At 40.0% G+C, this 13,757-nt stretch overlaps 1 protein-coding gene across 1 annotated transcript in view; it reads left to right on the top strand.

Annotated features, from left to right (window-relative positions):
• TNNI3K (TNNI3 interacting kinase) overlaps positions 1 to 13,757 on the top strand; it is a 224,219-nt gene that overhangs the window by 182,879 nt on the left and 27,583 nt on the right. The window contains exons 22-23 of the mRNA XM_020794679.3: positions 5,250 to 5,309; positions 11,446 to 11,615. Coding sequence (XP_020650338.1) covers positions 5,250 to 5,309; positions 11,446 to 11,615 — 230 coding nt within the window. The remainder of the gene's footprint in view (positions 1 to 5,249; positions 5,310 to 11,445; positions 11,616 to 13,757) is intronic.

Below are 13,757 nucleotides of genomic sequence, written 5' to 3' on the forward strand. Positions count from 1 at the left end.
TTTATTAAGTATGCAAAAACCTACCCTACTTGAAAACTGATCCTTGTAATGCAGAGACAGAGTGGGCTATAAAATGTAGCCTTGAGTTTTAATCCTATCTTGTAAAAATGATTCATGTGAACAGCCAGCCAGTCACTCTTTCTAGGGGTGTAAATACTGACTCATTTCGTCTTCACAGCTGACAATAAGCAATTGCAAAATTATTCTGTTCACAGACGGCTTGCACTCTTGTCATGAGACAAGAACATAAACAATTTTCTCTGCAAATTAAGCAAAATGTAGAAAATAATCATTTAATGCAAATAGCACTATAATGCAAATAATAAAGTTTGCCCCAAATGTTGCAACTTTGTTGCATGGACTTCTAAAGAGCAGAAGCATTGGAGGGTCCTCTGTTGTTGTTTTTAACAGTTAGCCAGTCATACTGTCCTTGTGGTGTGTCTGCATGGGCATGCTTTGCTTTCTTAAAGGGTAAGGACACCAGGTTGTGGCAAAGACAATTTGTGCGGATTATAAAGATGTTCACAAGTAAAGGCAGTATCCTTTGTGTCTGGAAGTAAGGAACATTGTGCGGCTTGAGAATTCCTTACTGAGATGCCTTGTCAAGTTGACCAAACTTATGAGCAGGGAGAATACAGCACATTTTTGTAAAGTTCTGTAAAATTGTAAATAATGATTTCTTTCCATTCTCTGATTTTTCTCTCTCTCAAAGAGGTGTGCATAGTTGTGGAGGGTGAGGTTTGAATACTGCTCCCAGAATTCATCAAGCAGCATAGCCAAATCTGAGTACCTTTGCTTTCCAAAAATCCTGTGCCTGCTGATAGAAACTATGAGTTAATTTTTACTTTTTACATCCTTTATAGTGTGACCAGTAAAAATGATATGGAATACTTGTAGTATTGTTTTGCAATGTCTTCATAGCCAAACCTTGAATAAGAACTGATGGGCACCAAACAGCAAGCAAAGAAACATTTACATTATTCCCTGGAAACCATTGACTTGCACACAGCTTTCAATTACAATGGCGGTTTAATTAAACTGGCATCAATTCTTCCACACAGAACAGTTTCAAAGTCAGAGAATCCATCTTACAAAGTGGAAGCTTAATTCGTATTGATTCTGATTAGAATTTAAAATCACTTGGCCCTTCTAGCCTTACAGCCAAATTAGCCTCACCATTAAGAGCCAAAGAAGACACAATAGGAGCCATGAAGATAGCCATTTCTGTAAAATTATTCCATGGATGGTTGTCTTGTATAGGTGCATTTAACACTTACATTTAGTGGAGTTAGCATGCTAGTGATATAGCCATCCAAGCCACTGATTGCTGGAATGCTAACTCTTTAGAGAAAGAGAGTGATTCATTTTGTAAACATGCTTCTACATAATGGGGAATGTTTTCAGAGACAAGGACCACCTGCCTGGTTTTGGTTCTTAGGTAACAGCCATTCACCCCATGTATTACACTCACTTTGAAAGCCTGGATTTTCCAGGCCTTGGAATTAGTTCACTGAAACATTCCACATAAATAGATCCCATTGAATCTACTGAGTAGTCAATGAATATATATTCATTTATACTTGTATATACCCAACCAAGCCAATAGCAGTTTGTCCATCAGAGTAAGTTGTAAGGATCTACCTAACCTTTAACCATCCCACTTTTGCAAATATGTGTCAGTGCTTGCCTGCCTGTAGAGAGGCTGCCTCTGTGTCTATAAACGTGTGTATATATAGTCATTGTCGCCTCTGGCTCTGCCCACTCTTGGCTGCTGAGTCTTCTGCCACACTGGCAGCATCTGTCACTAGCACTGCTTAACAAAACTGTAGATGATATCAATACAGCCATCATGCCTTGATGTGCTGTGTCCTTCTGAACAGATTTCATATATGTCCCTTTGACTAGAATATTTTTACAGGTAAATAGCTCAGGAATATTTTCAGTAGTCATTCTTTGGATGTATAATGTTCTGTAACAATTAGTGGTGTCATTTGCTTTGACGGATATTGAGATAACAGTCTAGAGTGTGTGGAAAGTGTCGAGATAAAGATACCTTGTAATAAGTGGCAGCATGCCTCCTAGAAGCTGGTGGCTTGAATTCAATATGGCATTACCAAAATATGACTTTCCTATTTTCACTCAGTTGTCAGGGCACAGGAGAGCCATTGTGATGGGAATAGCCAAACATGGCTCAGTAGCACTGCTGTTCATCTCTCTCTCTCCATCTTATAACATGTCCAATGGGTTAGTTCCTGATGTGGTCACAGCAGAGTAAACTCACTGAAATCAATAAGACTTTGACAATGACAAGTTTAAGGCCTACTTATTCCAATGCTTCTGTTCAAAGTACAGCTAAATATCTAGCTTCAACCCAAGGTGCTGCTGAGAACATCACTTAGCTATGTGATGTATGTGCATAAATGTTATATTCAGTAGTATCATACAGTGCAATGCTTTAAATCTTGTAGAAACCATGTTTTTACCCTTATACCCTTATACCCTTATATCCAATGATTCATTTTCCTTAGACTAGCTGCTGTGGAATCTGTCCATCCAGACGTTTCAGAAGCCATTGCTCAAAGTATCTCATAAGGCATTCTACAAGATATTCTTGTTCCCAACTTATTCTGCTAGCTGTGCTAATGTACAAGTGATAGTGACACAATGCTGACCTGGGCACTTTTTCAGTGAGTGCAACATTGCATACAATGAGTAATTTCAGTGAAGAATGACGTTGAATTGATTAACTAGGCACATTGGTGTCATTTTCTTGGCAAACAAATCTTCCAGAAGATTTGACTGATCCAGTCAAAACCATCCATTTGGTTACTGCATAGTTTTGGATTTCAAGGGACATCAACATCATCAATTGTCATAATCATTTAGCCTTCTGCTCAGCTTGAGCCTATGCTTCAAAGCTTTTTCTCAAATGATACACTGTTATTGTCACATATAGGATGGGAACATAGAAATCTGTTACTGAGATTACACATAAAATCAGATTTGGATCCTTTAATTTTTTTATTTTGTTTCATCATTTGCCAAATGTAAAGTGATTAGAAGAATGTTCTGTGGGTCATTATTTATAGTTTAAACAGTGATGAGGGTTAGGGATTTTTTTTAATGACTACAAGTAAGCATATTTTCCTTTCCTAAGAATCATCTTGTAAGCCACATTGTACTTTAAATTTGTTGATCAGGTGTCTTATTAAATTGTTGACTTAAGCAAGCACTATGTAATGAACATATCCACTGTATCTTGTTAGCATTTCCACAGTTCATTTAGCACCAAGAAGGAGGAAAACCACTTTCTTTCAGAATTATAATGTATTTTATGATGCTAATCTGTATCATTGGTACAGCACTTAATCTTGCTAATGCTGAAGGATTCCTTGGCAGGGTTATAAGGCAATTGATAGCTCATTCAGCTAGTGGACAGCTTGAACTTTGCAGGAAATGTGGGCAAAACTTATTAAAATGATCTATTTTGTTTTTCTTAAAGCATTTGGCTGAGTGAAATGACTCTGTTAGTGGGTAACAGAGGTTTTCAATTACCTCCATAGGGCTCAGAATAGTTTGTATAAGGCCTCTGGGCAAAGAGAAATGAAACAATGCTATCACTCTGCAGTCAAAATGTGAAAGACTAGCTCTCTGGAAGTTTACCTTTCAGCAACGGGCAGGGGAAGTAGTCAATACAATTACAGCTGTGCAGTGTGAGCTGATAGTACAGAATAAATATCACGTCTCTTAGAGTGTCTTGCTTAGTTACCTAGTATATACGTTAATCCCTGACACAGAGTAATGTCTTCAGAGCATACCACGCATGAAGAGGGACATGACGCTGTTAACTGAATCATCATAGCAAACAGCATGAGCAGCACACCTATAAGGGAAAGATAAAGGGTGCGTGTTTATATCTCTCTCTTGGAAGTGATTTTTTTAAAAAAAAATTAGTCATGTCTTAATTACAGTTCAGAAAGGGGTAAATTAAATACCAATCACATAGCTTTTTAAAAAGTCATTGGATTCTGCAGATTGTAAAAACAACTTTTGTTCATGTTCACTTTCATTTATTATGAATGAAAAATTCAGTAGATGAGCGAGAACAGGGTCAGACTTTCAAAGTTAGCCATACAGATTCCAAATTCTGACAGCCAGGAATAAGCAATAGGTCTGAGGCATACTTGTGTCCATTCACTATTTAACTTTAACCCCCCCCAAAAAAAATTCCCACCAATATCAGAAGACGTAAAGCCGTTTTGTAGGCGTAGAAACTTTGGTAGAGCAATTATCTTAATGATGGAAGAAAAAGTATTTATTTTTTTTAGACGAAATATCACATGCAAATTTGCACATAGTGCAAGCTGGCCTTGAGATGAAAGAAGGACCCGGGTAAATCATACTGAAATCTATTTCTAACACTGACAAAGCAGATTTTTCCTATAAACTTGGAATATGACCTGAAAGCAAGAGGACTTTCTTGTTCTTGAAACCAAGCATTACCTCTTAAATTGTGCCCAATGGCCTTTGATATAACCATCTCTGGGAATTTGTCTAAACTTATTTTCAAGTAGACATCACATTTTGAATTCCATATGTTAATAAATGAAGACATATTTCTTTTCTGGATCTACTGCCCATTTATTTCATTGGAACATGACAAGGTTCGGGTTTTATGAAAGCAAGATAAAAGATTCCTTTGCTTCCATCTCGCTAGTGCATAGTCATCTTTCATATTCTTGCCCCCCCCCCTTTTTAGTGGTCTTTTTTTTTCTAAACTAAACATCCACAAATGGTTCAGTTTCCTGTGCACCTGAGCAGAACCATCTATGGAGGTTTGAGGAGTTCTAACTATGTGGTGGGATGAGATTAAAGGAGCTGCGGAAGGCACAGAAATTATGCTACATTGGTGGGGTCCTAAGAAAAGTTCAGGAAGTTCATGGAAGGAAAAAGAAATCTCTCTCCACACCTCCTATCATTTGTCACACTGTGCCTCCTCCTGAATTCCTTAGGAGCCTCCCCCAACCCAGAGAGGTTTTTGTACAGTTGCAAGTGGCAGAATGAAGATGAAGGAGCAGACAGAAAAATTGTTTTATAAAAGCTCCTGTGCTGTCTTAAACTATTATCTCAGGAAACAAGTTGGTGGTTTTTAAACATGATTGGAAAATGTAAAAAGGGCCTTTTCTCTGCTTTCATCCAAAACATACTTAACTAGACTCATGCTGTTATTTTTTTTGTTGTATTTGCAGGGAAGACCTGAATTTTCTGAAGTGGTCTCCAAATTAGAAGAATGCCTATGCAATATTGAGGTAACAACATAATCTGTTGCAGTTCAGAAATATGAATGCACAGTTTGCAGCAAGCACAGATGACAGACTGGTTGTTTTCTGAAGAAAATCAATCATTTCGAAATATATTATTACCCAGTTTTTTCCAGCTGATTTGCTTAGCTATGGCCTAAGCTGCTAGATGCAAATGAAGAAACATTTTTTTTTAAAAAAAAAAGCTGAACAGACAGAAACTAGGCCATCATGTATAGAACCTAGGAATTTAAGATGTTATCATTATTCAATCTGGGTGGAAACAGATATTTAGTATTTAAGATTTGAAGGCAAAGATCGGAAGAGGCACCGTTGTATTTTTCTATAATTCCTCTGTCATCTGTGCTTGAACAGGTTTCTGAGGCATTAGAAAACCCTGCATAATCTGTATACCAGAGATAATAATGGAAATGAATGTGTATGTATAGTTTATGGAGATTAGCCAAATGAAATCTGGGATGAGTCTCCTAAAAGCCAGCAAAGAAAAGGCAGATTGATTGATTGATTGATTGATTGATTGATTGATTGATTGATTGATTGATTGATTATATTTTTATGTTATACCGTCTGATGGCCTAATGTGCAGTTTCCAACAATAAAATGTAAACAGCCAAATCCCAACCAACCCCAAAACTACAAACGAAAAAAAAATTAAAAAAATTAAAAAGATAGCAGATTTAAAAACCAAGACGGCAGCAACGCACAAAAATATATATATCAGAATATAATGGTCAAAATAAGACCAAGTCAGCAACAATTATGAGAGGAGGATCTCCTGAAATGCCCCTTGGAAACAGAAAGTTCTTATATGCTTCCTGAATATTAGGAGGGAAGGTGCCTGGTGCACTTCTACAGGTAGAGTATTCCATAAAAGGTGGTCACCACAGAGAAGGCCCATTTCCTAGTTGTAAACTTCCTGGCCTCCCTCAGGATTCCCACTCACAGCACCAATGCTGAAAGATGTGAGTAGCAAAGGAAGTTGATCTTAGGGAGAGGTGCTCTGATATGTATAGATATTTACTTTCCAGAGAGGCATATCTGCAAATGCATGAGAGAAGAGGACCTTTTCCCTGGCCTTTACCAGCCTCACAGCTTTCACTGTTGTATGAAGAGCAAGTTCTCAGATGCTGATCTGATAGCTTGGGTAAGCTTTCTATAGTCAGCCCTTCTGATAACTTGGTCCAAGACTTGAAGGGATAAACCAAGGCATTAAGTTAGCCCAGAACTCAACAGGCAAGGATTGTAAGTGGCACAGCACAGACATAAGAAATGCCTAATCCCTGTAAGTGTTCTGGTTGCCAGTAGCAACTCCCTACATTGCCATCATGGCTGCCCCCAACCGTCATAATACCGTAGCTTGAAGTAACCTGAACATGTGTGACTGAGACCAGCCTTTTCTACAACGTTCTATTATATGAAGCAGGCTGCTAGAACTGTGGCATTACTCTTTAATTGTCCCTATGCAGAGGTCTGTGTAGAAACTGGGGCAATTAGATTGATCACTTCATCCACAGAAAGGGCCAAAAGACAACTCTCACAGTATTTGTTTCTTTTGACCTTTTAAATCTGAAATGGTGTAAATGATATAAGCTGGTGTTGAGGTTATGGTGTTATTGGCAATTAGGAAGTGCAAAAAAAGTTTAGCAAGAGCTATGTTCCCAGATCACAGCAAAGGTCTTTCGTAAATGAGCTTAATTAACATAATGTGATTAACATTAAATAGCATGTGCAAGATAAACTTTGCCCACTAACAAAGGTTTACAAATGCTCTCCGAGACGGACTACATGGTCAGCTTAGCCTACTGCTTGGAATGCTGCAGGGACAAAATGGTGTGCTTTTAAAGATAGCTACCAGATGGTGTGCTCTTAAATATAACTAGAACACAGCAGCCTGCCCCCTGAACATTCCTACCCACACCTTTCTGGCCCCTGCCAAGCTTCTACTTTTCAGGTGTGGGTAGGAACACTTTGGTCTGGGTCAGTTCCAGAGCATGCAATTGCTGGAACTGATCAAAAACAAACCATTTCCTTACTGTCTGCCAATATTGTGAAGTGGCTTAGTGAGCAAACGACTTCTGGGTACTGGCAAATTAATCACTTCCCCTGCCCATCAGAGGGCAGGGGAAGTGAAAAAAAATGTTGACTGGATATAGACTCTTGCTGATGTGCTATATCACTTATAAAAATGTTTTTACAATTATTTTTCTCACCTTAAAGTGCCAGCCAAGAAACCACAAAAAGTCGAAAACATAGCAGTTTCTTAATCTGCAGTTTCTCAACTAACTCTTTAAGAGAAGGCAATGAAAAACAAATTTAATAACTAATGCTGTGCAGTGCACTTTCTAAAAGTTTTGTTTTAGGGGTTAGGGTTAGGGATGGGGAAAAGGGACATGGAATTAAACAGGGGTTGTAAATCAACATGAACATTTTACAATATTCATTCTTATCTGTTACATTTCAAAGATACATAAGTTTCTGGTGTAACTGGTGTATCATACATATTCTAATTTTAAATTAATCTTAGGCTTTCAATGATCAAATATTAATTTACATTCTTTTTCTAAGCCAATCATAAAATTTATGCCAACAGTCTTCATGGTTTGTCTTTCTTGTTGAGTCTAGCCATTCTCATAGTTTGTCCATCTCCGCCGTATCCAGGATTTTTGCTATTAACTTATCTTGAGGTGGATTCTCCAGTGCACTTTTTGAAAAACACTCATGACAATTGCTTTGTGTTTGGGTGACAAGCACTTAACAAATTTTAAAAAATTGTCAGCTTCTGATATTTTCCCTTGCATGGTGTCGCTTTGTGACTAGTAGTGAGCACAAAAGAGTAAACCATCTTGACTGCTGCCATTGGTGTTGTCAGCATTCAGGCTGCCCTTTGCTATATAATGCTTGACATTCTTTTTCCTTCTGGCAACGCAGGCACAATATTGTGCAGCAATATCAGGCCATTTCCTGGAATTCTGAATCATGGATACAGAAGCACACAACACCACATTCATAAAAAAGAGGGTTGTTTTTTGTTTTTGTTTTTTGTTTTTTAAGGATTGGATCTTCCTGAGGGTAGACTGAGTTGCAGCTAGTCACCTCTATAACTTAAGAATAATATAAGAAGCAGGCCTTCATTGCCAATGCGGCTTTTGACCTCAGATTGTCTGTCCCCTCAGTTGTCACCAAAATTCAGTGGCATCTGTGGCAGTTCCTAGAGTCACACTAGTGTCCAGGGCACAGTACCCCCTTCCATACTGGGAGAGAAGGAACAGGGAGGCGAGGGGAAGGCTTTCTGTGACCTGCCCCCACCAGTGGCAGTGCAGCCTGTTTTCAATGCTACAGCTTGTTGGTGTAGCAGTACCACTGACCTCAGTGTTGTGGCTTCACCAGTTGTGATGGCAGGAGTGAGGGGCTGCAAAAATCACAAGAGGGCTACCTGCAGGCCACAAGTTGCTCGCCCCTGCTTGCAACCATGTCTGGAATTCCTAGTTTCTAATTCAAGATGGATGGGATCTGGTCTGGGCCTATAGAAGAAATATACCGGCTATGGCTTGAAAGTACTCGTCTTCCATGGCAATTTCTCTTTCTTGCCTTCCTAAATACCACGAGGTTCGAAAACAAGGTTGGGATTTGAGCCCTGACAAGGCCTAGCATTCTTTGAGTCCTCAGGAGTCATCTTAGAAAAAGCTACATTTTATGAGGATAAAAAGAGAAAAAGTGGATCAATTAGAAAAAAGCAATTGCCTGAGTCAGTTGAATTTAACATCAATAAATACTCTGTTCCTCTTGGCTTTTAGTCAGGAGAAGAGAGCTGATAAAACAGGGGATGTACCTGATTTTAGCAACCACTTCTTGGTATTACACTCTGCTCCCTCTGTCTCCGTGTTGGTAACGTTCCCCCTCCCTCTCTTCTGAGTGTATCATCACCACTCTTGAGCCAAAGGGTCAAAGCAGTAGCTCCAATCATCTGTTTCATTTTTCAAGCTCCAGCTGCAGCAGGTTATTTTATGTGGGTAGGTGGTGGAAATGCTTTTAAGAGGGTTTTTTCTCTGTGTTTCTGTGTGTTGTGTGTGTGTTTGGCAGAGCAAAGCTGTATATCACAAATGTGCTGTCTTGCAGGAGAGCTAGCTAGCGACTGTGATATCTCAACAGCAGGCCCTATGAGATTAAATCTGGGGTGTGAGCCTGTGTAAGTCACAGGAGAAAGACTAGTGTTTAGCCCACTCAAACTCATCAAATCCATCGGCCAAGTAGAGAAAGTAAAAGTTTAATAGAGCAAATGCCACAAAAAGGGAAGCTAAGCTTCCGAATCTTCATCAGTCATGTGAAATGAAGGACAAAGATAATTTCAGTCCTTTAAACTCTTCTTTTCAGAAAATCAGCTGTTGCTTTTGATAGTGACTTATGAAAAGCTTAGCTCTTTTGAGCACAGCTTCATGGTCATGGAGTCATAACCCACTGTTGCTCTATGTTGTTGCCTATATAAATCCACACATTTTTCCTCCAGGACAAATAAAATTATTTTGTGATGTAGAGTACGTGTCTTATCCAGTAATTGGCTCATTGCAAACAAGTATCTCATTTTTTAAAACACACGAAAAGACTTAGGCCATGGTCACGCCAGGGAAATGTCCTCCTATGGTTAATGCAACTTTTAATCCTGTTCCTGTCATGCTTTGTGCTCTCATGACATTCTTTTCCAGGATGTGCATCCCAATGTGTTTTTGGGCTACCGAGTCATTTCCTTCCAATTCAATAAGCGTCTAGAGCTTCTTGTTGAGACCGTTTGACAGAAGTTAACTGATACATCAACACAAATGCAGTGGAATTAAAAATTAAAAGGACATGCATGGTGACAATAGTTCAAAAAAGTTGCCATAAGACCGTTCACACATGCAGCAATGCAATGCAACATTAAATTAAAAAAAAGATTGCCAACAAAAAAGGTTAGAAGCCTCTGGCTGAGCAAGAAATGATCTGCAGTTGGCACAGTTGCTGGGTAAATGATTCGCTAACCGTTGTGTGTCTTGTGACCACAATTTAAATTGTGAAATCAAAGGGGGGGGGGACTGGAAAAGATTTTGTTGGTGTGACCACAGCCTTACATAGATGAGGACGAGAATATATTTGAGACCTATCTCCTTCTTCTTCCTGTTCCTCTCCTACCAGGGTTTGGCTACTGTGTACTAACCAGCTGGAAATGATGATGCTGTGTTGTACCCAACCCACTCCACCAAGTTCTTCCACCAACGCATTCCTTTCCTTGGGTTACTTGGATTTCTTTTCCCATTTCCTTTAAATGATTAGGTGAAACAATCTATTTGTTTCAAAGCTGATATTTTGCATGACATGATAGTGATATTAGAACTCAGCCTCAGAAAGAAATACTGTAGCTCTGTTTTACTTTCCACTTTGAATGTGACTGGTCTGGTTTCCAGGTATTTGAAAACTTGGACTCACTGTTTTCTTTGGTGTTTGCATGAGACACAGTGGATAAAACGACAGCATCAGACTTGATAGTGAGTCTGTTAAAGTTAATGACAAGGAAGCCAACCTTTTTTTCTAGCATGCTGCCTGAGAAGTCTGGGTCAATGATCTTCCCCCGGTCTACAGTTGGACCATATTAGTGGGAGTGAAGACTTTGTACCCAGAACATGTCAAAAGGATACTGTGTGCAATTTATGGTAACTATTATCCCCCTGGCAACCAGCTCTGTGCAAAAATACATCTCGCATCACAAAAGTAATAGCTGAGGACTAGAGATGGGCACGAACTACCAATTCAGCAGTTTGTGCCAATTTGGCCATCAGTTCAACAGGTGTTCTGCGGTTCTGACATGATTCCAAGCCCTGTCCCCTCCAGTGGGCACCCACTAGGAGGCAGCTCAGCCTCTCATTGGATACCCAACAAAGGAGGCGGGGCTCAGTACCATCTCAGAACCACAGAACACCTGTTGGGCCAACAGCCAAACTGGCATGAACAGGTGGTTCATGCCAATCTCTACTGAAGACTGTAGCAAAGGTACTTGTAAGGTAGCACCAATATTGAGTGCTGCTGTCAACCATTCAGACAAGACTTGGCAGTTATTATGAATGAATATTGACAATGTTCTCTTTGTTAAATCCAGCTAATGTCACCAGCCTCTAGCAACAGCAGTGGTTCTTTGTCTCCTTCCTCTTCTTCGGATTGCCTGGTTGCTCGAGGATGTCCTGGCCGTAGCCATGTTGCTGCTTTACGTAGCCGCTTTGAGTTGGAATATGCCTTGAATTCGAGAGCTTATGCTGTCTGGTCACAGAGGTAAGAACAAAACTCATAAGGAGGGAAGGAGGCCTTCTTTGATCTATGCAATACTAAGAGCTGCCTAAGAATTATTTCTCACCATTTGCCAGTCTTTGGAAAAGTTTATTTTTGAACTACAACTCCCAGAACCACCCAGGCAGCTGGCTGTGGGATGCTGTGAGTATAATCCAAAAAGTAGTGTTTCCAAGCACTACTGCTTGGACAGCTCCAAGGGTCTCTTAAAACACATTCCAAAGCATCATAAATGCAAACTGACCTTCTGATTTCTTTGAGAAGGCATGACTTCTGTTTTGTGGGTAACATCTGCTTCATAATAAAGACACAATAAATTCTGAAACAACGATGAAAGGAGGGAAGTGCTTATCAGACTAAAAGCCATTGCCTACTCTATTCTTAAATGGATTCATTATTCCACAGCACCTTCAGTTAGCTCCTTGTTATCCCCACAAATTCCCAGAGATGATGGAGAGCACCAAGGGTTATTTCTAGCAGAGATTGAGGTTATATAGGATGTTGGATAAGAAAATAACTTATTTTAAAAGAACTAACTCCACATTTACTTCTCTGTTGTTGTTTAGTCATTAAGTTGTGTCTGACTCTTCGTGACCCCATGGACCAGAGCACACCAGGCCCTCCTGTCTTCCACTGCCTCCCGGAGCTGGGTCAAGTTCATGTTGGTAGCTTTGATAACACTGTCCAACCATCTCGTCCTCTGTCGTTCCCCTTCTCCTCTTGCCTTCACACTTTCCCAACATCAGGGTCTTTTCCAAGGAGTCTTCTCTTCTCCTGAGATGGCCAAAGTATTGGAGCCTCAGCTTCAGGATCTGTCCTTCCAGGGAGCACTCAGGGTTTATTTCTTTCAGAACGGATAGGTTTGTTTTCCTTGCAGTGCAGGGGACTCTCAAGAGCCTCCTCCAGCACCACAATTCAAAAGCATCAATTTTTTGGCGGTCAGCTTTCTTTATGGTCCAGCTCTCACTTCCATACATCACTATTGGAAAAACCATAGTTTTGACTATGTGGACCTTTGTTGGCAAGGTGAGGTCTCTCCTTTTTAAGATGCTGTCTAGACTTGACATTGTTTTACTCCCAAGAAGCAGGTTTCTTGTGAGATAGATAAGGTGGTCAGGCACCCCTATTTCTTTAAGAACTTGCCATAGAACTTGTTGTGGGTCCACACAGTCAAAGGCTTTTGCGTAGTCAATGAAGCAGAAGTAGATGTTTTTCTGGAACTCTCTGGCTTTCTCCATAATCCAGCGCATGTTAGCAATTTGATCTCTAGTTCCTCTGCCCCTTCGAATTCCAGCTTGTACTTCTGGGAGTTCTTGGTCCACATACTGCTGAAGCCTACCTTGTAGGATTTTGAGCATAACCTTGCTAGCATGTGAAATGAGAGCAATTGTACAGTAGTTGGAGCATTCTTTGGCACTGCCCTTCTTTGGGATTGGGATGTAGACTGATCTTTTCCAATCCTCTGGCCACTGAGTTTTCCAAGCTTGCTGGCATATTGAGTGTAGCACATTAACAGCCTCATCTTTTAAGATTTTAAATAGTTCAACAGGAATGCCATCACTCCACTGGCCTTGTTGTTAGCCATGCTTTCTAAGGCCCACTTGACTTCACTCTCCAGGATGTCTGGCTCAAGGTCTACAACCACACTTTGGGTTGTCCAGGTCATCCAGATCCTTCTGGTATAATTCCTCTGTGTTTTCTTGCCACCTCTTCTTGATGTCTTCTGCTTCTGTGAGGTCCCTGCCATTTTTGTCCTTTATCATGTCCATTTTTGCACAAAAGGTTTTCTTGAATAGATCTCTGGTTTTTCCCTTTCTATTATTTTTCTCTGTTTCCTTGCACTCTTCATTTACGAAGGCCCTCTTGTCTCTCCTTGCTATTCTTTGGAAGTCTGCATTCCATTTTCTGTAACTTTTCCTATCTCCTTTGCATTTTGTTTCCTTTCCCTTCTCTTATATTTGTAAGGCCTTGTTGGACAGCCACTTTGCTTTCTTGCATTTCCTTTTCTTTGGGATGGTTTTTGTTGCTGCCTCCTGTACAGTGCCATGACCCTCTATCCATAGTTCTTCAGGCACTCTGTCCACCAAATCTGGTTCCTTAAATCTGTTCTTCACTTCCACTGTATAT

Source organism: Pogona vitticeps, chromosome 4 (assembly GCF_051106095.1).
Source record: "Pogona vitticeps strain Pit_001003342236 chromosome 4, PviZW2.1, whole genome shotgun sequence".
Classification (NCBI taxonomy): domain Eukaryota; kingdom Metazoa; phylum Chordata; class Lepidosauria; order Squamata; family Agamidae; genus Pogona; species Pogona vitticeps.